The 26,072-nt window shown below is 39.1% G+C and overlaps 1 protein-coding gene across 4 annotated transcripts in view; it reads right to left on the minus strand.

Moving 5' to 3' along the window:
• PTPRC (protein tyrosine phosphatase receptor type C) overlaps positions 1 to 26,072 on the minus strand; it is a 536,505-nt gene that overhangs the window by 93,747 nt on the left and 416,686 nt on the right. For all 4 annotated transcript variants that reach the window (XM_069231438.1, XM_069231436.1, XM_069231437.1 and 1 more), the window contains 6 exons: positions 24,498 to 24,532; positions 14,540 to 14,649; positions 13,162 to 13,252; positions 12,983 to 13,059; positions 10,704 to 10,740; positions 1,658 to 1,755 (listed from right to left, as the gene is read on the minus strand). In XM_069231438.1, coding sequence (XP_069087539.1) covers positions 1,658 to 1,755; positions 10,704 to 10,740; positions 12,983 to 13,059; positions 13,162 to 13,252; positions 14,540 to 14,649; positions 24,498 to 24,532 — 448 coding nt within the window. The remainder of the gene's footprint in view (positions 1 to 1,657; positions 1,756 to 10,703; positions 10,741 to 12,982; positions 13,060 to 13,161; positions 13,253 to 14,539; positions 14,650 to 24,497; positions 24,533 to 26,072) is intronic.

A 26,072-nucleotide genomic window follows, 5' to 3' on the forward strand; every position in this document is an offset into this window, starting at 1 on the left:
CTACAAAGCCCTCTATAACTAAGGACCCATCTACCTGAACCACTCCCTTCACCACTCCCTTCACCTCCACCAACCAACCAGGAACCTCTGTTCGGCACATATCGCCCTTGCAAAGCTACCACGCATATACCGTTGGCACGCAGGAGGACGCTCCTTCTCCTACCTCGCTGCCAAAGCCTGAAACACCCTTCCCCTCCACCTCTGCACCACACCCTCGCTGACCCACCTAAGAAAGGGCCTGAAAACCTGGCTTTTCAAATGAACACCTGCAGCAAGCACCTGTATACCCTCTCGAGTGACAAGCCTTGCTATACAAATAACACCTGATTGATCAATTGACAGAAATAAACAACATCCAGCAAGAGCAGAATTCTAAAATTCAGATACAAGTTAAAATGTAATATCAAAAATATATTTCCAGTACAATGTTTTGGCTTGGGTAATGCAAGAGAGGTGCTCAGTGACCACTCAGCTGACACTGCTGGATTTTCAAAATCCATTATGAGTGAAGATTCTATTTGGCAGTTCATCTTGAGGCAATGGTTTTTAATGGTACATCCAGACGTGTTCTCGGGCAGTTCTACTTATCAGACATGTTCCAAGGGAAATAATCTCCAAATCTATTAGCAAATGGTCTGCAAGTTTGAAAATGCTTGGCTATAGCCTGGCTAAGTTTCTTACTATGGGCAGTCACTGAGCAGACAATCATGTACTACTAGATGTGGACAGAAGCCAAAAAAGTGAAAATATATTTGTGCTCTCTGGTGAGGATTGATAAGACAGCTAAAGCTGTCTCATGGTTAGATCTGAAAAGGATCCGCAAATACTCAATAGAGGAAAGATGTGAGCTAGAAAAGTGACAAGTGATAGCTACATTGAGCATAACTATGACATCTGCTACTGAGGTGACTTATCTGGATTGTAATATGGCTCCAGTTCTTCTGAAAAATGACTGCTTTCTCCTTAAAGGAGTTAACGTCAATTGTGTGGATGGCTAGAGTGAGGAGAAGAATGGCGATAAAAGATCATATTGTGCAAAGGAGAATGACAAGACACAATAAGGGAGAACAGTGGAAGGAGTACACAGTACAGTAATGGGAACAGGGAACAGGAGTGAACACACATAACTTTCCGGTCTGACTAAACCCTCATTCAGTCCATAATGTGAGTTGCCAGCCAAATGGGTTTCTGAGTTCTATGGTATTACCAAATGCAATATTGCTGCACCAGGTATAACAAAGTGGAATATGTCCCCAGAAAACATCCTGGCATGGGAACTACTGAAACTGGTGCAGAAACACTGATTCCATGGTAAATCCCCATTTTATATGGGATAATTTGTAATGAGATGTAATTTTGTATCACAGAATTTGCTATCCCTACTGCATAGGCGAGCAGGCTATTCTAACAGGGAAAAGGTAGGGTGAGGAACATTCCGGCACTCTTACGAGGAGGAGGTAGAAAATTGCTCAAAAGGGATTGCATCCTACTAAAGCAGAGGTCATTGAAAATTAGACTGAATGAAAACAACGGTAAAAGGGGTGACATTAGGCATAATGTGTTCATGACCTTGTAATCCTAGTGCTCTCCATTTACCACATGTTATTGTAAAATACAGGCCAGTAGGCTACGCTAGAGGAAAATATTTTGTGCTCACCCTGTTCCCTTCTTCACACCGGGTGACCATAACGATTATTGTTGATTTTTGTTCCCAGATCATTCTCCAGAAGTCATTAGTGGTTTCATCCTTTGGACCTTTAAGGTAAAATATGATGTCATGGTTAAGCATGGCGATGTAGATTATTAGCACAGGTAAAATGTTACCCCAGGAAAAATGATTTTGATTATTAAAAGCAGTAGGTGCTGGGAGTCTGCTGAGTTGGAGGGTCACTTCCTGAACTTTGAATCGGAGGTTGATTGTGCACGTGCAGTAGTCTTCATTAGACACAGGCGTAATCTCAATTATATCGGAGTCGTCAGAGTAATTTTGGTAATTCTGGGTTATTCTTTTGACGCTTTGAAGTGGCTCACTTAATTATGAGTAATTTGGGGGCAGAAAAATCCTACCATGTTCTACTGTATGTAGTGCTATTTCTCTAAATCCTCGCATCCTTTTTGGACTCAAGGGTCAATTTTCCACTAAGCAAATAGTGCTAAATGCTGAAATTAAACTGGGGCAAAATCTTATTCCAAGAACAAATTTAGCTCTATTTCTTAGCACAAAATGCATTCTTGCACACATTTTGGATGCAGAGAGGCATTTTGTGCTAAGAAAATACCACTAAATGCCAGGAGTAATTAGGGGAAAATCCTACCCCAAGAGCACATTTAGCAAGCAAGAGTGGCTGCTTATGCGCACTATTTGTGTTCTTTTGCATTTAATGCCATTTCTCAGTGTAACATGCATTCTCACTCCCATTTTGGACTCGGGGAGGCATTTTTGTGCTAAGAAATAACACTAAACGCAGAATTAGTCTTCTCATGTAATTTAGCATAATCTACAGGAATTCTGGGCCAATTCTGCATTGTTACGCTATACTGACATATGCAAGTTGTGCCCACCCCTGGTCTTCGTCACTGCTAAACATCTCAGCTGATAACTGATATTCTGCTGTTCGTGTCACAATCTCCAGTCCGCCCAACATCTCTTTCACATCTATCCTTTCTAGCTGCTTGTCTAATTTTTCTGAAATATTGCCCAGTCTTCTAACATCACAATAAATACACAGTTGAATTAAAATCATCATCATCTTGATATAAATTCATCTGTGTATATAACATAAGCTTTATTCGGTCATAAAACCATCAAAGCAGAAAACAATACATCATGTATTACAAATTACAAATAAAATTAAAAGGAAAAGATAAATAAGTAGTAACATAGGAACACCATTCATTGTTAACAATAAAACCAATAAAAATCTCTCAGTGCATGCCCTAACAAAGCATACATATTTACAAATTACAATATTTTTAAGACGCAAATTCGTATATACCATGCAGCCACAAGGAACTTGCTAACTGCATGAATCAAAATAGCAGAAGTATTACTCTTTAAAATCCTGAAGGCAATTGCAAATTGTCTAAAACCCAACTTCTGACAGACTGGACAAATCCACTTATGTCGAGGAGAAGCATACGCTGGACAGAAGAACATAAAATGTTCAACTGATTCCGGGGCAACATTGCAGCCTGGACATAGGTTGGACACCAACGGTGTCCTCCAGCTGCCAGTAAAAGACAGTAACGGTAAACATCCGTAACGGAAGCGGGCATACAGACTCTTTCCTAGAGAGTCGGGAATGAGGTCTAAATAAGGCTCATACTGGGGGTACCACTTAAAATCAAGGAATGTATTGGTCAGTCGTCCATGTGATGTACCAAGGAGGTGGTTGTTCCTCACATAAGACCATAAGCTGTTTTCAGAGATAGTTTATGCGCCTTCTCTAAATCCTGTGGATTCTACCAGTAATTCCCGAGTCCCAGGGTACAAAACCAGTTAGATAATGCCTAAACCATGGAATAGAGGCTGCATTAGGTCTTTTTAATAGATCAAAGAGAGAATCCCTGTAAGTAATGAGCTGAAGAGTCATCCAACTTCTTACCCAAAAAAGTAACGGTCGTAAAGCTATCATATCAGAAATACAGTTAAAACCAAGGTCCAAAAAGATGGGGATCAAGGGAGTACTGCCTGGGCATGCAAGTAGTGCTCTAGCAAAGCTATTTTCACCCACGGACAGTTTGGTGGTTTTACAAAAGCCCCACACCTCAGTGCCGTAAGTAGCAGCATTTTGTGCTTTGGCGAAATAAATCTTTACAGCCGGAGAAACGGCTTTCGTGGCAATACTCTTATAAAAGCACAAAATGGCCCCAGATCTATATTGAAAAAGAGACACAGTCTTTTTGATCTGTTCTGCCCAGCGTAATTTATTAGAGATCCTCACACCCAGATAGTCTATAGAACTTACATTTTCCAAAGGAACCCCAGCTGAAGTAATAATGCGTCTCCTGACAAGTCCTGGGCTAAACACCATTAATTTGGTTTTACTAATATTCAATTCCAGCCCATGGTCAGTACAAAAAGTTAAAAACTTATCAATGAGAGTCTAAAGACCCATTGGGGTCTTTCAGATGAGAAGGGAGTCATCCGCAAAGAGCAATATAGGGATTTGTTGCGCATTTAGGGAGGGGGCATCATTTTGACAAAGAGATACAGCTTGTACCCCCTCGTTTATATATAAAGTGAATAGAGTTGGTGCCAAAACACATTATTGACGAACCCCCCGCTGGATGGCAATGTGATCAGTTAGTTTTCCTTGATTACCCACCTCACCTCGGCATATGTGCCCTCATGTAACCACTGTAAAAGATGGATTATATTTGTTGGAGTACCTATTTTATATACATAGTTTTTCTCTGGGAACCATGTCAAACGCAGACTGGAGGTCCACGAAAGCAACATATAAATTTAGTTTGGAAAGCGTTACATATTTTCAGTATAGGAGCGCCAGCCTAAAAACCTGATCCACAGTACTCGTTTTAGGGTGAAAACCTGCCTGAAGTGGAGACATCACATAATGGGTGTCAGCCCAATCTAAAAGCCTATCCAAAAGCTGTTTAGCGGAAATAAGTCGGAGGTTGTCAATAAGGCTAATGGGTCTATAATTAACAGGAGAGCTCACCACTCCCTTTTTATAAATGGGAACTATTTCAGCCCCTTTCCAAGTACTGGGTATTGGACCCCAGTTGCTGTTGCATTAGATATCATATTGATATAACTGGACCAAATCACTGGCTCAGACTTATATAAATCCCTCGATATCTTATCTGGGCCTGGGGCTTTAGAGGATTTAAGGGAATGAATTGCAGCAATTGTTTCCTCCGGTGTAAAGACAATGTGGTCATCTTGACTACACATATCCGTTCCTAAATAGTCAAATGGTGGGCACACTCGAGCCAACTGCTGGGAGGAAGAATCAGGAGTGGAAATGTTACAGGGCAGAGCGTAAAGATTAGAAAAGTGATCAACCCAACTCTCAGGTTGAATATGAGTGCGAATTGTGCTCTTACCCTCTCTATGTCTGTCAGGCAATAATTTCCAAAAGAACACGTTATTATATCTAGCAGCATTTAACAGATTCTGCCAGATTGAATCATCCCAGCTTTTCTTTGCCTGTGCTACAGCTTTATAATAGGCTAGTCTGGCTGTTCTAATCGCCTCCTGTGAGCGGGACACAATGGCTAGCTTAAGTGCAAGTTTAGCCTTACAGCAATCCTTGTTAAACCACTCCCTGGTTTTATGTTTGAGGTCAAGTTGTTTAGTAGGAATTTTCTTATAAAAGATATTTTGTAACTTGTGTATCATTGTCTCGTGAATAGTAAGAATTGGAATGTTAACAACCTCGTATTCCTCGTAGTTAGCCATTACATCAATGAACAATTTATAAATCTTCCTAATCATATATGGGTTAGACAACACTTTTGGCCAGCTAACATGAATATGACTGTTATCCAAGAATGGCTCCGGGACAACAGTGGAATGAATATTCTGAGACCTTCTGAATTCGACACTATGTAAAGTAAGGAGCAGAGAGTTATGGCCGCTGTCGTGGCGAAAATCCACCTTCATATCTTCTATAAATTCATCTACTTCTGCCACTGCTGTAGCTGGTGTGGTTTATCACCATAGTCAATTACTGTTTCAATTTTCTGTTCCAGTAGCATTACATCCACTAATTGGTGCATTTATTATATATTAGGGTCCTGTGTCATTTATTGTCATTTATAAGTAAAATAATGGACCTTTCTGCAAGTATTTTCAAAATGGGTCTGCTGAGTGAAAAAGATTCAATGACGGTCTGGTTGCATGACTTACTGTTAATATTATATGCTAATGTATAGGAATATTTGTGTCAACAGTTTATGGTGGGGAGCAAAGCTTTTTCCTTAATCAGTTCTCTGCGCTCAGGTCACGCAAGGCCATCTATTTGCGACTAAATTAGCAGGATTGCTCGATCTTAACAATGACAGGGCGAACTAATATTTTTCACCAATTAAACTATGGCTATCTGCTCTTTAAGGAGCCCCTTTCCTGAATTTTAAAGGTTATACAATCTAATCTAAATAATTAGATCCGAAGATCCTTTATAATTTCCTCTGCACATCATCACATGCAGCAGCTTCCTATTGTTTCACTCCTTATTAAGTCATGCCCTCGAGCTCTGAGAATGCAAGTTTTTGTGGAGGAATGTTTACTTTCTATGCATTCAATGAATTCAAAGAAATGCTCAGAGTAGGGCAATTAAAAGATGTTAATACACTTATTTTATTTGGTGATAAGCCATATACGAACACGGAACTCAAACTCAAGGAAGTTTCCATGAACTAGGCCCATTAACGAAGGAAGGATAGAATTTAAACAAAGAAGTTGAGAAGAATATACAAAACATCTCTCCAAGATGTAGTTAGTCAAAGACACTATTATCTTCAGGCATTTATGTTTTTGGTATTTCTATAGATGAAACCAATTCAAAAGACAGTGAAGCGCTGTACAGGGTCAAAGGCAGAGTTACAATCTGTACATTTTTATTGTATGGCTGTTATTCCCTCTTTTCCTGTACCTTTTTACTTTGAAATCTCATCCAGTGGTAAATTCCCTTCCTTCGTTTGCCTCTTGGGTTGCCCCAATCGAGGACCAGATTCATCAAGGGATTGCGTTGCCCTTGCGTCATGCAAGGTGTCGTGAGGGCAACGCTATCCCTGAGTGAGAATTTCCAAGCAAAGCAAGGCCACCTTGCACAGCCCTGTGGTGCTTTGTAAATGTCGAGCAATGCAAGGCGGCGCAAGTTGCTGTCTTGCATTACTCTGCCCTGGGAATGCATTCTGTTCACACGCATCCACCCATGGATTTTGGTGCATTCCATTATTTACCAACATTGGTAAACCTGGGAATGTGTCAAAATGCTATGCCTTCCCGAAGAAGGTGCAACAAGGAGAAATATCTCTATTTCTCATTGTTATTTCCTCTTTCTAAGTGGGCAGCAAAAGAAAGAGAAAAACATCACAGGCAACTGTGTTTGTGCAGAAAGGCATTACTTGATGCAAAGGTGCCTGCTTTGGTGCTAGGCAGCAGAGTGTGCGCCAGCTCAGGCAGAGAGCAGGAATGAGCCACATATTGGTTAATACGATACATTCCTGCCTTTTCTCTTTCACTGTCTCTTTCACACACAGCAGCAAGTTGTCTTGCTTGCATTGTGTTGTGTAAAATCTTGATAAATCTGGCCCAGATGTTTACAAATCACTTGTGAGATTTTTGACAGTCGATCTCCTGAGGTGCAGGGGATGACTATTATGAGAAGAAACTTACCTCTGTAAGCTTCCTACGTTTTGAAGCCTCTTAAAATCTTAATCAAGTAGTGGTTCTAAGCAGTTGTTATTGCCTCTGAGAAGATGGTAGAATATGTTCTGTGTGCCAATGTAGTGTAGCTTGGATTTGTCAATGTTATCATATACATGGCTGGTTTTAAGTTACCTAAATACCCTCTTCTTCCTTAACGCCAAGCATGCCTCTAAGTTTCACCACAACTGCATCAAAAATGCTATTCAAATTGACCATGCATTACTGCTGGTATAATACATGGGAGCTTGTAATCCTATATAAAGTCCTGTCTCTCATATCTTTATCACAAACGTGCGATATCTCTCGTCATCTGTAAAAAAGATATAAATAGCTGCTCAACTGTAATAACTTGTTTCTGTTGAATTCTGACCACACAATGCCTGCTGCCAGGGCCAGCAGTCAGGGTGAAAGGCCGGTCATGATACATGTTTAAAGCTTCAGGTTAAAAAAAAAAGAAAAAAAAAGTGACTTTTCCCTTGTCTGCTCTGTTTTTCTGGATGAACAAGAATAACCAGAAAGGAGATATTTGTGGCAACATGGTTATTTTTTGCACCCTTAGGTGATTTATGAAAGACTAAAGCCCTCATTACTAGTGTGACAGTCTTAAGACCGCCACACTCTCTGCGGCGGTCAGACCGCGGCCAAAGTGGTGGTTCGACCTCCAAATTCGAAAGTACCATGGTCTGACTGCCACTTTTAGGCCAGCCTACGGCCTGGTGCTGCCGGCGGTCCTAATCTGCCAGGGGATTATGACCCTGTGTCCTCCAGCTTTTGCATGGTGGTTCCACTGCCATGCAAAGGGTGGCGGGGGGGTACCGGGATCCCCATGGGGAGCCCTGCACTGCCCATGCACTTGGCATGGGCAGTGCAGGGCCTCCCATGGACAGCCTCATCGTACTTTTCACTGCCTGAATTACAGGCAGTGAAAAGCGCTACCGGTGCTGTCACACCCAACGCACTGCAACATTGCCACCGGCTCGTTTACGAGCTGGTGTTCAATGTTGTGGTGAGATTCCTGCTGGGCCAGCGGGAAACTCGTAATAGGGCCAGCGGGCAGAAAACCAGAGTGGTGGTTTTCCAGCTGAAAGGCCGCCCACCAAACTCATGATAGGGCCCTGAATCTCTTTGTGTGTTTCTACACATTCTGGGCTACAAAGTTTTTAAAACTATGACATCTATTAAAGTGAATATAATATCTATATGCAACAATTACTTACCTACTTTTTGGTCTATTCAATTTTGCTTGAGAGATTCTGCTTATATTCTACATGTTTGCAAATATCCTTGTGCTTTCATATTAAAGACCAACACACCAACTGCTTAAGCAGTTTGCCGGAAGGGTGACGGTGTGACAAGTACCTCCAAGTCACCTCAGAGTTCCATTACCTTACAAAGGATATCCTCAGTGACTTGCAACATACTTGTAATGTACGCTACGGGGTGCTTTATCCAATATATATTCAATGGTGTTAGTGTATGTAGGAGAAGAAAACAGGGTGGAAATTAAAGTTTATTTTGTAATCAGATAGCTCTGAGGTTACTGGAGCCATTAACAGAACCACCGTGAGGTGTCTACCACAGATAACCATTATTAGTCATTTATTGCAAAGTATCAGCGACATTTTAATGGGGTAATATCAGACTACTGCATAGGGGAGAATCATAAATGTTCTCATAAGGGAGTTCGATCAAGACATTTGATAGGCTTAAATCAACTAAGCAGAAGCTACATGTATTGCAAGACGTAGAAAATTCATGGCTCAGTCTGATAAAACTACATTTGGCTCCTTATCTGTTCATATGTTCTGCACCCAAAGTAAATGGAAAGGCATAAAGTGTCAATGCATATATATTTGGTGTTCCATGTGAGGTCTCGTTTACCACTCTCTGTACTAGAAAATAAGTCAGATAGGAGTTCCCATCCACAACAGGAATCTCCATATTGTCCACTGGTTCAAAACCTCACATTGCTAAGTAAAAGAACACTGGGGCCATATGTAGTGGATTTATTTCCACATCCTGTCTAACCTCATGTCAATGACATTTACCACCTGCTCAGAGATGGTGAGAAATCACACAGGCGAAGTCCCCAGAACTGGGAATCTGCATGCTGTAAAGAACCTGGTGCTCCATGGTCCACATTATGTTGCCCATTTAAGAGACTTTGGTCCATATTTAAACTCTGTTTGTGCCTGCTTTGTGTCATTTTCTTTTACGCAAATTCAGCGCAAACTTAACTCCATATTTATACTTTGGTGCTACACCCGTCCAGCGCCAAAGTTATCAAGTTTGAGTCATTTTCTTTACGTGAAAACCTACCTTACCTACCTACCTAACCTTGCGCTAATGACATGCAAGTAGGCGTTCCCGGTCAAAAAATGACTCTGATGCATGTGCACCTTATTTATCCTCCGGTATCAAAATGACGCACAGGAGGAGGCGGGCCTTAAAACAAGACGCCCAGCTGGATTTGTGCTGTTTTTTATCGCCTGGGTCAGGGCAGGCGTTAAAGGAACTCTGGGCTCATTTCCATGGTGGGAGACCATGGAAGCAGTCCACAGGTGCCCTTCCCTGCACCCAGGGACACCCCCTGCCATCCTATCCCACCCCTGGAGGACACCCATGGATGGGGACCCATCCATGGTGAGTGCAGGTAAGTGTAGGTAAGTATATATATATTTTTTTTAAGTGGCATATGGGGGCCTAACTTTGGCCCCCCTACATGCCACTGTGCCCAATGGCCATGCCCGGAAGTACCCTGGGCACGGCCATTGGGCAGGGGGGGGCATGACTCCTGTCTTTGCTGAGACAAGAGTCATTTCCATGGGGGTTGTGTGCCAAAAAATGGCGCTAGTCAGGTTAGAGCCAATATTTTTTACTCTAATCTGAGTTGCACCATTCTTTGGCACACAACCCCCAGTCTTCCCTTCGCCTCTGCTGCCCGGTTACCATCATTTATTTTGACGCAAACCAGGCCGCAGCACCGGCTAACGTCATTCCATAAATAAGTTGCCCGGCTGGCGCGTTGGAATGGCGTTAGCCGGCAGTAAAGTTTTTGATGCAAATCTGCCCTGGTGCTGATTTGCGTCAAAAAGTATAAATATGGGCCTTTGTTTAATAATGTCTCTATTTAAAAAACGAATGATACCATTGATTATGTCAACTCTGATGCCACCCTCCCACCACCACGCTCCCGCCGAGAATACCAGACAACTTTTGATGGAGCCATAAATAAGCACTCACATTTTAAAGAAATGCATCACATTTAAAAAGGTGTACACATGATACTTAACACTTTCCTTACCTTGCGCAGCAATGTACTTTTGATGTTCCTTGAAGCCCTGTTCAGAAAGAAAACATACTTTCTTGATAAAGATAGTTTAGCACACTAATGTCAATTATAACAGAATATTAAAATACTTCCTGTATTTTAGATCAAAGCTGCATATGAAGTACGTGATCCAGTGCTGGGCGCAGAAACTGGGTTTAGCAGTTATAATTCGTGAAGGGAAACACAAGGCCATTTGGGTTTCCATCATGAAAAGAAAACATTATCTGACCTTTGTTCAAGCATGCAAAATTGTTATTGATCAAAACTGAAATATATTGTTGTATACAAAATACGTCTTTATTTTGGTTTCACGTTGGCCGATAGTTCAATCTGGAAAGGTTTTGACAACTGCCTTACATATGTTAAATATTCAGAGCCACAGTGTTCTTCGTACAGGTGGTCACATGTGCCTCACTCACTTGAATGGGTTACATGTCTGTATTCAGGGAGGCAGGCATGAAAGTAATAATCATTCATAATGACAGTTAATTAGCAATGCCCTCACTGAAGAGGTCTGTCTCTGAAATGGCAGCTGCTGTATGCTACATCAAATGTGACCCACAGATTCAGGCTTTCTATGCGGTTAGGACATATGATCCATTTAGGTTTATTAATTTGGACGGAGACGCAGCCAGCAGAGTTGAGTGATTTTAGGGCTTTCTTCAGAAATGTGAGTAGTAAGCTAAGAGTACTACAAGAGTAAGTCATAGCAACAGCTTAGTTAATTGGGCTTTTTACGTCAGTCCTGTCTCTGTATATTGGTGTGTATTTCTTTCTCTTCAGCTACCTAAGGTTAGTTGTCAAAAGAATTCTAGGCTTTGTTAGGAACCGACCTTCTCATGTGTATTAGAAGAAATTGCAGTGTACACATTGAAAATAAGGATATGCCGACTATTTATATGATGTTAGGGTGGAGAGTGCATATTGATATGGGAGGGCATCGGGCACTATTTTGAACCTAGAAGTGTTTGTCTGGTTGTAAAGACCAGAGGTTATTTAGTCAATGACGGTCAGCCCAACAGCCCTGCAGGTCAGCAAAGGCCCCGGACTGCATGTTGTAATTAGAGATACCCTTCTGCTTGGAGGGAATATCTGTGATAGATCAATTTTCATTGGTAATCTAGCAAAATAGCAGCTCAATAGTGTGCCCTAAAGTGAGGAAAAGTAAGTATAAAACATTTTCCTTTTCAATTTTATGTTTTGTTGCATTTGTTGACATATTTGTCAAGATTGCTTCTGAATAGTTCTGGTGAAGCCAAGGGGAGAGTAAAAACATAGAGTTGAAATCTGAAAAAAAACGAGGGTTGTACTATGTGGCAAAAGTGCATATATTAAAAGGGAAAATGAAAGATGTTAAGAACAAGTGAGATGGGTAATGACAAACTACTAAGGGCCTTATTACGAGGCTGGCAGCCCTAGACCCGCCAGCCTCGCAGTGGCGGTCAGACTACTGCAAGTGTGGCAGTCTGACCACCACATTACAACCCTGGTGGGCGGACCCGCCAGGAGACAGCTGTTCCCACCAGGAACATTGTTCCCAATGGGGTGACGGCAGTCGGAGTTGGAACCAACCAGGGCGGAGCTCAACTAAGAGCCGCCTGGCTCATTACACCCCTACTTACCACCAGCCCTTTTATGGCGGGGACCCCATCATGAAATGCTGGCAGAAAGCCAGTGCGGGGGACACAGGGGGACCACAGAGGGGCCCCTGCCCAGCACCGTTAGAATGCACACTGTCTGCAATGCAGACAGCGCACATTCCGAGGCTGCTGGAGTGCTAGGATATTGGCCTCTGCTCTCTTAAAGGAGCCATGGCCAATATCCTAGCACTGTTTCCACTGGCAAGTCCGGCGGGAATGCATATTACAATGTTCCTGCCGGTCAGCCCGGCTGGAACATTGCATTATGCCACCAGTATGACAGTGGCGTCCACCCCACAGCTTTGGCGATACGCTTTTAGGACCGCTAAAGTTTTAATGAGGGCATAAGTTATTATATTGATATTTTTAAATTTCATGTTAAAACTGAGATATAATGGTCCTAAGAATTCTTTCAGTTAAACAAGATAAAACATAGTATATTGGGAGGGCGTTTCAAAGTTTTGTGCTTGAAAACCATGTAATGTGCACAGAACAACAGCAAAACAAGTAGTTCCCTTATTTGTATAGAACAGCCAAATTATTTTACCGTGATTGATAACAGCATTAAATCTTCTTCACTTCAGAAATATGTGAGTAGGAAATGTCACTTACATTAATAAAGCTGGCATTGATATAATCGGATCCCTGTTCTCCACTTATCAAACTGAGCTCAACTCGATTTTCATCATCTATTGAAATAAGTACATGTAAATTATAAAGTGAACATTATGTATTTAAATCATGCCTTGTCCAGAAAGTGACGTGTTTGGTTCTACTATTGAAATACTTACATGGCAGAATATCTACATATCGGTTCTTCGACTGATTGTACGACTCGCGAGCATCCTTTATGGGCAACTTGCTGAATACCCTAGGAATACTCTGAAAAAGTGCAGTAACAGATCACCATAGGTATTCTTTGTTCTAAAACCCTCACATCATTTCTTACAGTGGACTAGAGAGTTGCTCACTTATTCACAGAATACTGCACTGCATAAAGCCCAATTGCCCTTATTTGCAGATATAGTGATTCAAATGATGTGGGCTGAGTAGCCTTTGTTTGAGAGGTTCCCCCTAATCATAAAATCATAACAGGCACCCTCTGAATCATAGAGCTTCATTTACTGTTGGTGATAGACAAAGAGGAAGTGTGAGCAAAATTCTAAACATTTTGTCCACTCATATCTCCCGATCATTCATTTACACATGAAGGGTACAGCCTGAAAGGGGTATTATTTCCAAATATATTAATGCAGCATGTGATCAACCTCCTTTGATTATTCTATACTAATCGCCACCATCGGTATGTATCACTTCAATCATAGTTGAGGTAGCTGCAAAACAGTAATTAACTATCATAAAAACTGCACTATGGGTCAAGCTTAGGACAGCCTGGGACAGCTGACGTGCTAACTAATTCTCAAAAGTATGGGCCTCACACGTTTCAAACCTACTACTCAGGAAATGGGAATACTGTTCAGTATTAGTTTTTAAAAGTGAAAGGCAAGCACTGGTATAATGGTAATTGAAATATAAATGAGGTTGGAGTAGGTATATTTCACCAGACTGATTTTCTACTTCGATTTCTCAGATATGGTCCTCAAATATTTCACATAGCCTGTAAAGATTTATTAACTGTACCAAAAAAAAACGTTTATTCAATGCCACAACAAAATACATGTTATATGTCAGTTAGTTACCCTAAAGTTAGAAAATGAAAGACAGCTGCATATAGTTATAAAACTGAAAAGATCAACAGCAGCAGAGGACAATGTTATACCGAAAAGATGAACTTGCTATTTAATGTTATTTGCACATTGGCTAAGGTTCATCACCATCATATAATGAGCCTGAAAAGGGAGAGCGGGACAACAGGGGAGTGAGGATAAATCACAATTTCTGCTATTTGGGGAAGCAGCACGTCATCTAAAATTTCATGTTGAGAACTTCCTTAAATAAAATTATTTCTTAGTTTATTTATAAGAAGGAGCTGTTTCCTTCAAGACCGATTTAATATCCATCCCCACATTAATATTACCTTTTTAGATAACTTAACAATGTTAATTAAATATCAAATTACAGTTTTTATGGGCTTAGGCTTGCACCTTGATGATCTGTTTAATATGTAGTACATGGGAAGTATAAATTAAGGCATTATTAAATAACTACCTGAAATTCAGCCAGGAACAGTCTTGCTTCATCTGCCATCTTTCTCCTGTGGGTTTCCAACAAATGATCACCAGAAATTGGTTCTACGCTCAAAAGCTGCTTCTCATCATCTGCAAAGTTACAAGGTGGTTTATGGTATGAATCAGATGTTTTATTGAAAGCCTAAGAAACATTTATATAGGCTGATAATTTTAACATCAACACATTTGACACACAACTGTGAAAGTTGACAAAAATAATGCTCCCTCCACTTGTACTCTCCTTAAGTAGGCCGCCACTTCTGTAAATAAGAGGTTTTATGATGAAGGTTCATATGTCTAATCAATACCAATCTTATACACATGCATGTCTCAGATTACAAAATTGAATTAAAACCATTATTACAACAAAATACATCTTCATTCATGTGTGTGCATTCTGTAGAATTATAAACAGTTACAAATTTAGATTACAAAATCTATCCACATGGGTCCTGCGATATTTCCTGTATCAGCCAGAAATTATCCTCTAGCTCAAAGAAAAGGATACTAAGCCATCAGTAATTAGTTTCTAGAGGTTTCAGAGTAATCACTTAAATAGTAAGAAGAAATAGTCATATTTTCCACTAGCTCTCAAAGAGAACCTTGCATTTTTTAGAATATACATGTGTTCTGTCTTCAGATAATACCATAGCACCACTTTTATCAGTATTTACTCATTTTGTCCCTCAACACAAGGTTTGAAGTTTCTTTAAAAATTCAGTTGTTATCTAAAAAATTTACTTGCTATTTTCGATGTATTTACTAATTATGTCTCATAACACGAGCATATCATATTTCGAGAATACAATAATTGTTAAGTATAGGTGCACTATAATTAGCAGGAGGTAAGAGCATGGATCACTGCTGACTCGGCTACTTCAGTCAAAATATGGCATGAAATGGATGGAAAAATGACACTCATTTCATAGTGACATAGGTTGAGGTAACCTCTGACCACTTTATTTCATTTTACTTTTCATCACATATAGTGCGAATGCTGGGCATTGGCAACACTCATGCCAGCATTATAGTGTTGTAAATGTACACTATGGGATTTGCATATAATTAAATTAACCATCCATCTACAGGGTAGCATTATAACTTCTAAACACTTAACAATTGCCTTTACCTTTCTTGCCCTATTCTTTTCTCCTCCTGGAGAGGAATGGTCACTGGCTTCTGCAGGATTTAGGGGCCTAGTCACAAGGGTAAATTCACACATGTAAATTTACTCAGGTGTAAATCTACTCCTGCACCTAGATATAAATCTAAACTTTTGTGCTGGTCATCATTTCCGAGACTATCTTTACACTTAAGTGTAGACTTACATGTTTCATTCCCATCAGTTCAAGGTATGGAGACATATAAGACTGAATTAATGAGTGTAAAGTGTCCATTACTAACTTTTCACACGTTGATGAAGATCTCCACCACAGAGAGTACACTATGGGAAAGTATAAGGAAACTCACTAAAGTTTATTAATTAAAAAATATTATAATAATGTTTCAATGTAAAATATGCATGTACACTAATTTAAAATACTTATTTTAACCTAGAACTAATAAAATAACATGTAACAGCACATTCATTCTTCAGAATGAATACTCATTCAATAAATTAATTGTTTTATAAATTTCAACTTCTAAAGAAAATAAAGAAGTACTACCCTCAATAGCATTTATATATATATATATATATTTAGATAGATAAATAGATAGATAGATAGATAGATAGATAGATAGATAGATAGATAGATAGAAGGAAAGATATATGTGTGTGTGTATATATATATATAAGTTTATTATTATTATATATTTTTTCTAATGGTAACTAGATCCTAACTATACATTGACACAGACACACACATATAAAAGCGGTGCAACTGAATCAGACACCAAAAGGCTTCACAATATCCAAAGCTCGTGGAATGTAGAGAGTGAAGTTGAGGTTAAAAATCACTCATATGTACAAAATCGTCGGTTTCATTTTATTGAATAAGTTCATATAAAGGCAAAAAATGATGAAAAACATAGTAAATGAGTAAATAATCAGAACTTTCAAAAATAGTTCCTCAATACAAAAGTCTTAAAGGTGCCTACAAGACAAGCACACGCTGTCGCAGCCAAATGTCGACGTGTTTCGGCAACAGCCTTCAATTGGACATTGGGAGACATTTCATATCCTATAGACACCAGACAATTCATATCCTATAGTCCTTCTTTGCTTTTCACATCATAGCTAAGAAGAGATGTGCAAAAGGGGCAGCCATTTTGTAACGTAACAATCTTAGATTTGAAATCTCAATTTTTGTGCCCACGTACTTGGATAAAAGTCAAAGTTCCAAACATAGCAAAATTATATATTATATGGTTCCCTAAAATCTTATTAAACCATTTTCACCAGTAAATAATAAATGCATTTGCAATTATTAATTGGAAATTCTATAGAAAAAAATAACCCACATATAAAAATTATTTTACTCAAATATACTAACAATTTTAACTTAGTTGTTTCAAAAGCCTAATATATGAATAAAAGGTATACATTATAATCTAAACATCTTCAATTAATAAATATCATTAATATGTTCAATCTGTACATATTTTAATTGATAAATAAATTGTCTGACCTATAAATACAAGAGAAGATGATAGAAAAGATGATTCTAAAAGAGACAATTATTGAGTTAATATATATCAATACCCCAAAGAAATTTGATCATAATTGATACAAACATTTAAATATCTCAATTAATCTTAATAATAATGCTGAATTCATATATAAATAGATAATCAAATATTAAAATAATTCTATCAAAGAGTTAAGATTATATAGAAATAGATATTATATCAATTTAGAAAATTGTTATGTTCATGATAGAAAGAAGGGATCTTGGCCAATGCAAAAATTGGAACCAAAATAAATATGATCCAAGGACATGGACATAGATATGAGGAGACTGCTAGATGTACCCCTAAGAGTGCTAATTAAGTGCAAAGCAGGGAATAAAGCGTAAAAACATTAAAATACTATGTATAATATATATGTTTCACAAAGAAACAGTGTCCTTGTCTGGAAATATTGTGGTCAATACAAAATCCCATAAAACTTCTCATTACAATCAAACTTATTGCTTATAGTCAAAGTGATCTCCTAGAATCTGATAAGAGACTGCAATGATATCAACATTTACAGATGTACATGAAGTTCCGCATCCAAATTATGACCCCAGGGGTTTTCAGTGCCTAATGATAAAATCATTTTTGATTCAGTTTGTCTTAAATGGGCAGTTCTATTGCCCCCTCGGGATGAGCAGCAATGGTTTTTATACCATAAAATGTTAAGGAGCTGCAATTGCCTTCATGTACGTCCCAGAAATGTTTGGCTAAGGGGTAGGAAGGATCATGATTCTTGATAGCTCTAAGATGTTGTAAAAATCTCACTTTCAGTTTATGAATGGTGCTGCCTACTACATATTTTTTATGGCAGCCACATTCAATAACATATACAACATATTCAGTTTCACAGGTAATTCGGTCAGTTATTTCACAAATTTGCCCCTCAAATGTGGTATAGGAACTGGTATTTTGAGCATATAAGCAAGATTTACAATGCCCACATTTCCAAAAACCCAAACTGTTCTTCGATAGCCAGGATAAATTAGCTTTAGAACTGAACAGACTTCTGGTTAGATGATCACCCAATGACTGAGTTTTGTGGTATGTTATTTGAGGATGTAAACCTATATTGTCCCTGATAGATGAATCATGTCTGAGAACATGCCAATTCTTTTGTATGATCTTATTCAATTGAGAATGTTGGGAATTAAATTCAAGAAAAAGTCTAGGCAATGATCTATCATCTTGACCCTGATTGTTAATGTCTCCAGATTTAAAAAGAAGTTTATCCCTGGAAATGTTAGACACCCTCAACTGTGCATTCTTTAAAATCTTTGGAGGATAATCTCTTTCAAGAAATCTTTGTGTCATAATCGCAATCTCAGTATTGAAGCATTCATCATTAGAACAATTCCTACGAGCCCGTAAGAATTGACTATATGGAATGCTCCACTTTAAAGCTTTAGGGTGACTGCTATTACCATGCAGAATAGAATTACAGGCTGTGGGTTTGCAATAAATAGTTGTCTGTAAACTGTCTTTTTGGACCGTGATCTGAACATCAAGAAATTCTATGGTCTGTGCACTGTATTTTAAGTCAAGATGGATATTGAGCTCATTGTTATTTAATGAATTGACATATTGTGCCAGGGATAGTTCATCACCATCCCAAATAAGGAAAAGATCATCTATGTATCTGACCCATAATATCACTTGTTCCATATGCTTGCTGTTGGAATCAGACCAGGCTATTTCCTTTTCCCACCAGCCCATATTGTAGGTTCGCACACGAGGGAGCAAATGAGGCTCCCATTGCTGTCCCGTGTTTTTGTAAATAGTACTGGTTATCAAATACAAAGGCATTGTGGGTAAGACAGAATCTAAGCATGCTCACAAGCATATTAGTATGTAGAAAGAATTATATTTTATGGGTGCCTAAAAAGTGACTACTGGCCTGAATACCATATTCATGCATGATAGAGGTGTATAAAGCGGTCACATCCATGGTCACCAATGAATAATTGGATTGCCATGGAATGTTGTGAATCTTGACTAGAAAATCATTGGTATCTCGTAAATATGAAGGCAGTTCAGTTACGTAAGGACATAGAAAGAGGTCCAAGTAACGGGAAGTGTTTTCCAGGAGAGAGGAATTCATACTCACAATTGGTCGACAGGGTGGATGTTTTTTATTTTTGTGAATTTTTGGTAAAAAGTAAATACAAGGAATTTTTGTAGATGTAACTTTCAAATAAAGATACTCATTTTGGTCTTTAATACAGTTCGCGTGCCAAGTATTAAGCATCTCCCAATACATGGTTTGATATTCAATAGTGGGATTAGTACTGAAGTTTTGATAATGATGCTTGTTGGATAGTTGATGGTTGGCCTCCTTCACATAACTATCTATATCCATAATAACAATATTGCCTCCTTTGTCGGAGGGTTTGATGACAATAGTGTTATTGGATTTAAGTTCATTTAGATCTTTCCAATCTACAGCTGAAAAATTGGTTCTCTTAGATTTTTTCACTTTGGTACTATTCCAATTAGTGCGAAAAAGATCAATATCATCAACTACCAATTCATAAAACATATCAATCAAGTTACCAGTAGGTAACTGGGGATTGAATCTGCTCGAAGGATTTAATGCACTTCAGATGGTCTGATCAGTTGTAAATCCCATTTCATTCAAGGTTTCATTGTCCATGACTCGTGTTGGTAGAACAGCTCAAGTTGCCAATCTCTACTAAATCAGGGACATCATTGATATGAAACCCTGAGGGCATATCTACATTGGTATAAGACTCTGATGTGATGGCCCGAGTTGTACTGGAGAAATGTTTCATTAAATGCAACTTGCATGTAAATTTATATAGTTCTATTCTAGTATCAACATAATCCCAATAAATATCTGGACAGAAACTTAGCCGTAAGTTGAGAATGCGTTTTTGATTCAGAGTCAGTTGAACTTTAGTAATATTTACAATGATATTGGAATTGTCAAATTGAAAATTCCCTTCTAGTCTTGATGTTTGTAATTTCTTCCTCTTCCCCCTCCGTGTCTTGTACCTCCTCGACTTCATCCTCTGCTCCTGTTGGATTGTGGCATGACTGATTGTAGTAGTCTCATTTCCCCATGAAAATCCAATTTGTTTGCAGGGGCTTCATCCGCTGATGAACTTAATTCAGAACTATAATCCACCGAATTAACTGTCAGCTTGGAGCTATCTGTAGTTACAATTTTATCTTGTGCTCCAAGTGTGTTGAATTTGCGAGCAAATGTATAAATTCTTCCTACTTCATAATCTTTTTTGTCTCTGTTGAATTTTCAAACCTTGCGAGTTTTAATTTCATCCTCTTTTTTTAGTGATACGTTCTTCCATTTTCACCAATAGTTGTTGTATTTCTTGAGAATTACCAATTTTTTCTAATTCTTTCATTAACTGTTCAATCTTCTGAGTTTGTACTTCCATACGACGTTTGGATTGAGTAATTAAAGTATCCATCAATTTGACTGAACAGTCAGATGTATGCAATCTCCATTGTTCCAAAAGATCAGGGTCAATATCTCCAAGGGTGGGCAATATTAGAATTCTTAAACCTCGTGGTACACGACCACTTTCTATGTATTTAGTTAGTGAGGTCATTTCACACCATTTTTTTTATTCTAAGATGCGTGCTTTTCTAGTTCAAAAATAACATTAACTGCGGTGCGTGTTTGTGAATTAATGGCAGCTGATGTTCCTGGAGTACTGTCAAACAATGTGGTAGCTGCCTGTTCCCACAAAGCTCTTCAATTTGCCATCACGCACTTTGTTATTCAAAACTGATGAGTCACGTAAAAAATGGAAAAAGTGCAGCCAGCTGAACAATTGTAAAACAGAACCCTCAATCTACAAACTTGTCGGACAACAGTCATCCGCTGGATTCCATCCAATTATAAAAACGGGTTTGCAAAATGCAAAATTTGCAACAGAGAACGGGATTCTAAAATTAAAAAAAATCCCAAAATTATCTATCGGGAAAGTTTTAAGCACCGGACCGGATACAATGGGACAGCGTGTGTGAGCAAAATCAAATCAAATCAAAGGAGCCGACGAAAAACGTACATCCAAATCTACAAAAAGTACTCACACGAGCGTAGTAAACACGTTGTTGATTTGCAATGGATATTCCAAATCATTAACTCTCATAGTCTATTTGAGCCGAACGCCGGTGTACTTCCAATAAACTCCTTGAAACCGCCCCGTGAACAATACTCCTTACCTCAGAGAGATAATCCAACTCTCTTCTGTGGCGGCGATGATCACACGGGAGGGAAACATAGTATCACAGCGGCACGGTGCAGTGTGAAGATTCTTCAAAGGTTTGGTTAAAATGTATCACGCGCACTCCAAGTAGCGTGCTAGCCCAACCGCGAACCAAACAACGCGGAACAATAATTAACAAAAAAGCGGTGCACAATATCCAAAGCTTGTGGAATGTAGAGAGTGAAGTTGAGGTTAAAAATCACTCATATGTACAAAATCAAAATAAATAAATATATTTATATATCGTTATATATCTGAGTCAATACTTCAGCTGCAGTATTGCAGCACACCACAGTTACGAGTAAGCTTGGACTTCTGAATAGGTATTTCTGCAGCTGGAATCATTGATACCTCCGGTACTGATACTTTTTGGATGATGGAATACCGCCCCTGAGAAATGGGGAATAACAAATGGAATGAGCATTCCCTTGCAGCTTGCTATATTTTATTCCTTTTACCTATTGCTTTGACCTGCACATTTTGCCTGCTTTCAGCAGAAGAAAAGTCTTCAAGAAATATATGTGATTTGCACTTTCCCAGTGAAACATATAAAGGGGGCCTTAGAGATAGTTAAGGAACCGATAAGGTTGGATGCTAGAAGTAAATCTGGGAGTTGGAGTTAACAGGGCCTAAATTAGTCATTTTTAGTGAAGTCAGGAATTTTGTTTCCAATTCCTAAGTTAGGTACTATTTTTACCCTGCAATTTTGCTCAAAAACTTTGGATACTTACAGAGTCCGTAATCACTGTTTGAAACATAACACATCTGTGTACTTCCGATGGACTTAATCATTCTAATAGGGTGGTAACCGCTGTTATGCATTCCAGCAGATTTAAATGGGGCCTTAAAATGAGTACCTTATCCTTCATAAGTATTTCATCATTGCTAGGAACTACTACATTTTTCGTTTGGCAAAGTATAGCATCAATATTGCAATAAAAACCAAACCAGAATCTGACTAGATCATAAGGTACGCCCGGGCAACAAAATAACCGAACCACATTACCGAAGCAGATAGCTAAAGAAGTGGCCCACCTGTGCAACTCAGACCTGCTTTGAACTTTTAAACATGCTGTATGAGTATTTTTCAAGGTATGGGGTACAGCATGCATTTGTGTGAATATCACAGAGTTTAAAAGTAAAACAGGCCCACATGGCAATAAAACAGGCCCACAAGCTGCTAAAAAAGCAGCCCACACACTGATCTGCCAGACCCGCCAATAGGTCACTGCCTGATAGCCCTGTAGGCTAGACTGATCATGGTATAACCACAAACATTTGTCCTACTGTAGCCCGCTTTTGCTATATTACACACTATGGGGGTCATTATGAGTTCGGCTGATGGAAAAGGCTGTCTGCCAAACTCCTGCAGTCAGGTTACCGCGAGTGCGGTCCCCTTCCCACACTTGCAGTGCTGCCCTGGTGGATTAGGACCGCCAGCCCCACCATTCCCTCCAGTGGTGGTCGTGGTCCGACCGTGGCACAGCACCCAAGGTCGTACTGTGGCTGTCGGACCGCCACATTGGGGGCGGTCAGACCGCCACCGCGGCCCTGGTGGTCTTAAGACAGAGCTGCCCTGGGGATTACAATTCCCTTCTCTGCCGGCAATTACATGGGGTTAGCCCTGCAATGTAAAGACTGGCGGAGACAGGATGCAGGCTGCCCCGGGGGGCCCCTGCACTGCCCATGCACTTGGATTGGGTAGTGTAGGGCCACCCCCCCCCGGCCAGCCTGTTGCGATTTTCACTGTGTGCTTTGCAGACAGTGACATTCACGAGGTGTGCTGGTGCATCCTACGCACCACTGCATTGTTGCCAGCTCTATTATGAGCCAGCATCACTGTTGTAGGATGTTTCCCCCGGGCCAGCAGAAAACTCTTTATGGGGCCCATTGGAAGGGGACCACACTGGCTGTAACCTGACCTCAGGATTTTTTGCGGACGGCCTTTTCCATCCATCAAACTTATAATGACCATCATAATGTGTTTGTGTTAATTCATATGATGTGTTGTGCATACCTTTTAAAAGTAGCTGTTGTTCCACAGTAAGAGTTTTTACTGTGAAATTCATATGAATTGTCATTATTTGAAATGGAATTCACTACATTTTTTTCTGATTTCCAATGCTTTTTAGGGACCCAGAACCAAAAATGTATTCTTCCATCCTACACGTTTCTAATGTTTAGTTCCTAAAAAGTGCTATATTAACTATAAGAAACAGAATGAGCAGTATGATGTCTCAACCATAACTAAGCCTCCTGCAAGGCAAAACAGCCTGGCTTGTATTTTTTTACTTCTGAATTTGCCTACTGAACTTAAGAATGCTCAAAAAAAGAAAACATCACTTTTAATGAACACTTAACACAGTGTTCAAGTGCTTCATTGCTCATGTCTCCTCGAAAATGTGCAGAAGGACATGGATTTGCAAGCAGCAGCGCCAAAGAAGATTGCCTTCCTTCTGGAATATTTATTCTAATAGTGGATGTCTGTCCTGGCAATTTTGCGTGACATTGTAATTTATTTAATTGTACTATTGAGGAATAATGCCTATTTGAAGAGGAATGTATATGTAAAACAACATCCATAGGCTAAGATGACTGTGGTGCACTAAGAATGGCTTGAATGGTCAAGATCATTATATTGATGTTTACAAGGCCCAGGCAAAATTATAATTACAGTACTGAAATTTTCAAAATTAGCAGATTTTATGTAATGCAACATTTGAGAAATTTCCAGATATGTTAGCTCATTTAATTCTGTATCATTTGTGTCAATGGGAAATTGATGTGTGCAGAAATCATTCCTCTAAATATTTTCTGCTTCAAAATTACGGCCTTGTCAGTATCTCAAGTGACTTTTTACGTGAAGCATTTCTCGAGTGAAATTTTCACTTCAAAGAGCCGTAAATCACATTCCATGTAGTTCCCCATGATTTTACAAAACAGCTTAAAATTAGACAATGTCGCAAGACCTTCATCTTCAGAAGGATACTGAGAGAGAGTTCTTACCTCTAGGAACAAGTTCGCATAATTCATCTGAATCACTGCATAAAAAAACACACTCATTAGTTCCTAGCATTAATGATACCAACACAATTTTCTGTCCATTAATGAACATTCATCTTTAATCTAACATATTTCTAGTGGTAATTATAAATTAGGGTTATTACAAATAAAAGAGCATCGTATATAATGCCTCCTCAGTAGTTCAACATATGACATTTTGTCTATTAAGTTGTTGGCGTCAAATGTTTTACAAGTAGTTGTGATGTTCTATTGTAGTAGTCCCGGTTTACCGATGAATTCCAGGAGTGAGCCAGGGAGCGCTCCATCACTTAATCCCAACTTTTTCTTAGCACTCTGCCACAAAGCTGCGAAATACTGGGTTTGCCGAATACTAGGGCAGTCTCACCTTGATTCCTTCTTATGTCTTGTTTTCCTTCACCCTACACTTTCTGTCTCTTAGAGATTATTTGTAATCCCTGATTCCTCACTTTGTCATTGTTTCTTATCTTTCAACTCCTTCTTCATTCTCCCTTTTTTGACGTGTTACTCATGTTCTGGGCATGTGGTATGATTGAAAATATGTGCAGGTCTCCAAAAATGAAAGCCAGTGCCTATCACTGACTTAAGACACTTCTATTGGGAATTTAACGATAACCACAATTGAGTGTTGATAGCTGCATCGAATTAGTGTACATAGGTTTTACGATACGCTGTTTGTGTTCATTTGGTATTACAGTGATAGTTAAGCCTGGCAAGTATTTGGTGTTCAAGTAGGATTTCACATTTTTGTTGGGGAAAAGTGGTCTAAAAAGTAAAATATAAACCTAACCTATAAAAATGTATAAATCCAAGTGCACTTTGCAATCACTTTTGAAACGACTTAAAGCTGTCTCATTGTAAATTCCCAAGAGCTACTGTCTGTTATGTCGGAGCATGGGGGACAGCATGCTTATTTTCAGAAACTTGGAAATGCCAGTTACATCAATGAAAAAAAGGTGTGCAAGCGCTCTCCTACATAGGCACATGTGTTTCCCCACACTGTGAAATACCACTTTTTGGATTAGCATTCTTTTCCAGGCCACAGGTTATTATAGTTAAGAAAGCTTAGAAATGAAAGAAAGTGCACAGATACCAATGTATCTCAAAACAAAAATACCTCCCAGACGATGTAAAATTAAACACACCATTATTTTACACCTGGATTTCATATTCTTCGTGTAATGGTAATCACATTTAAATATGCGTCTTCAGTCGTTTATGTGTGGGACGGATGATCGTCCTGATTTTAGTCATTGTGTTAAAATTACACTATTTACCCTCCATTTTCTCTACTCCTGGAGATCATAAATTTCAGGTCACAGTTCAGGATAAAGACGTCATTTTATTGGCGCATGTGCCATCAGTGGAGCTTAGTTTATTCCCCATAAACCTAATGGAAACTTCCCCAAAGTCAGAGTAATGTTCAATTAGAAATGATCAAATTCTGCAAACTTGGTACACATAGTGACACCCCTTTTTCTGCAAAATGGTAAAACTGTGATAACATAGGCTATATACTATGGAAGTTATTAGCATTTT

Source organism: Pleurodeles waltl, chromosome 4_2, assembly GCF_031143425.1.
Source record: "Pleurodeles waltl isolate 20211129_DDA chromosome 4_2, aPleWal1.hap1.20221129, whole genome shotgun sequence".
In the NCBI taxonomy this organism is placed as follows: domain Eukaryota; kingdom Metazoa; phylum Chordata; class Amphibia; order Caudata; family Salamandridae; genus Pleurodeles; species Pleurodeles waltl.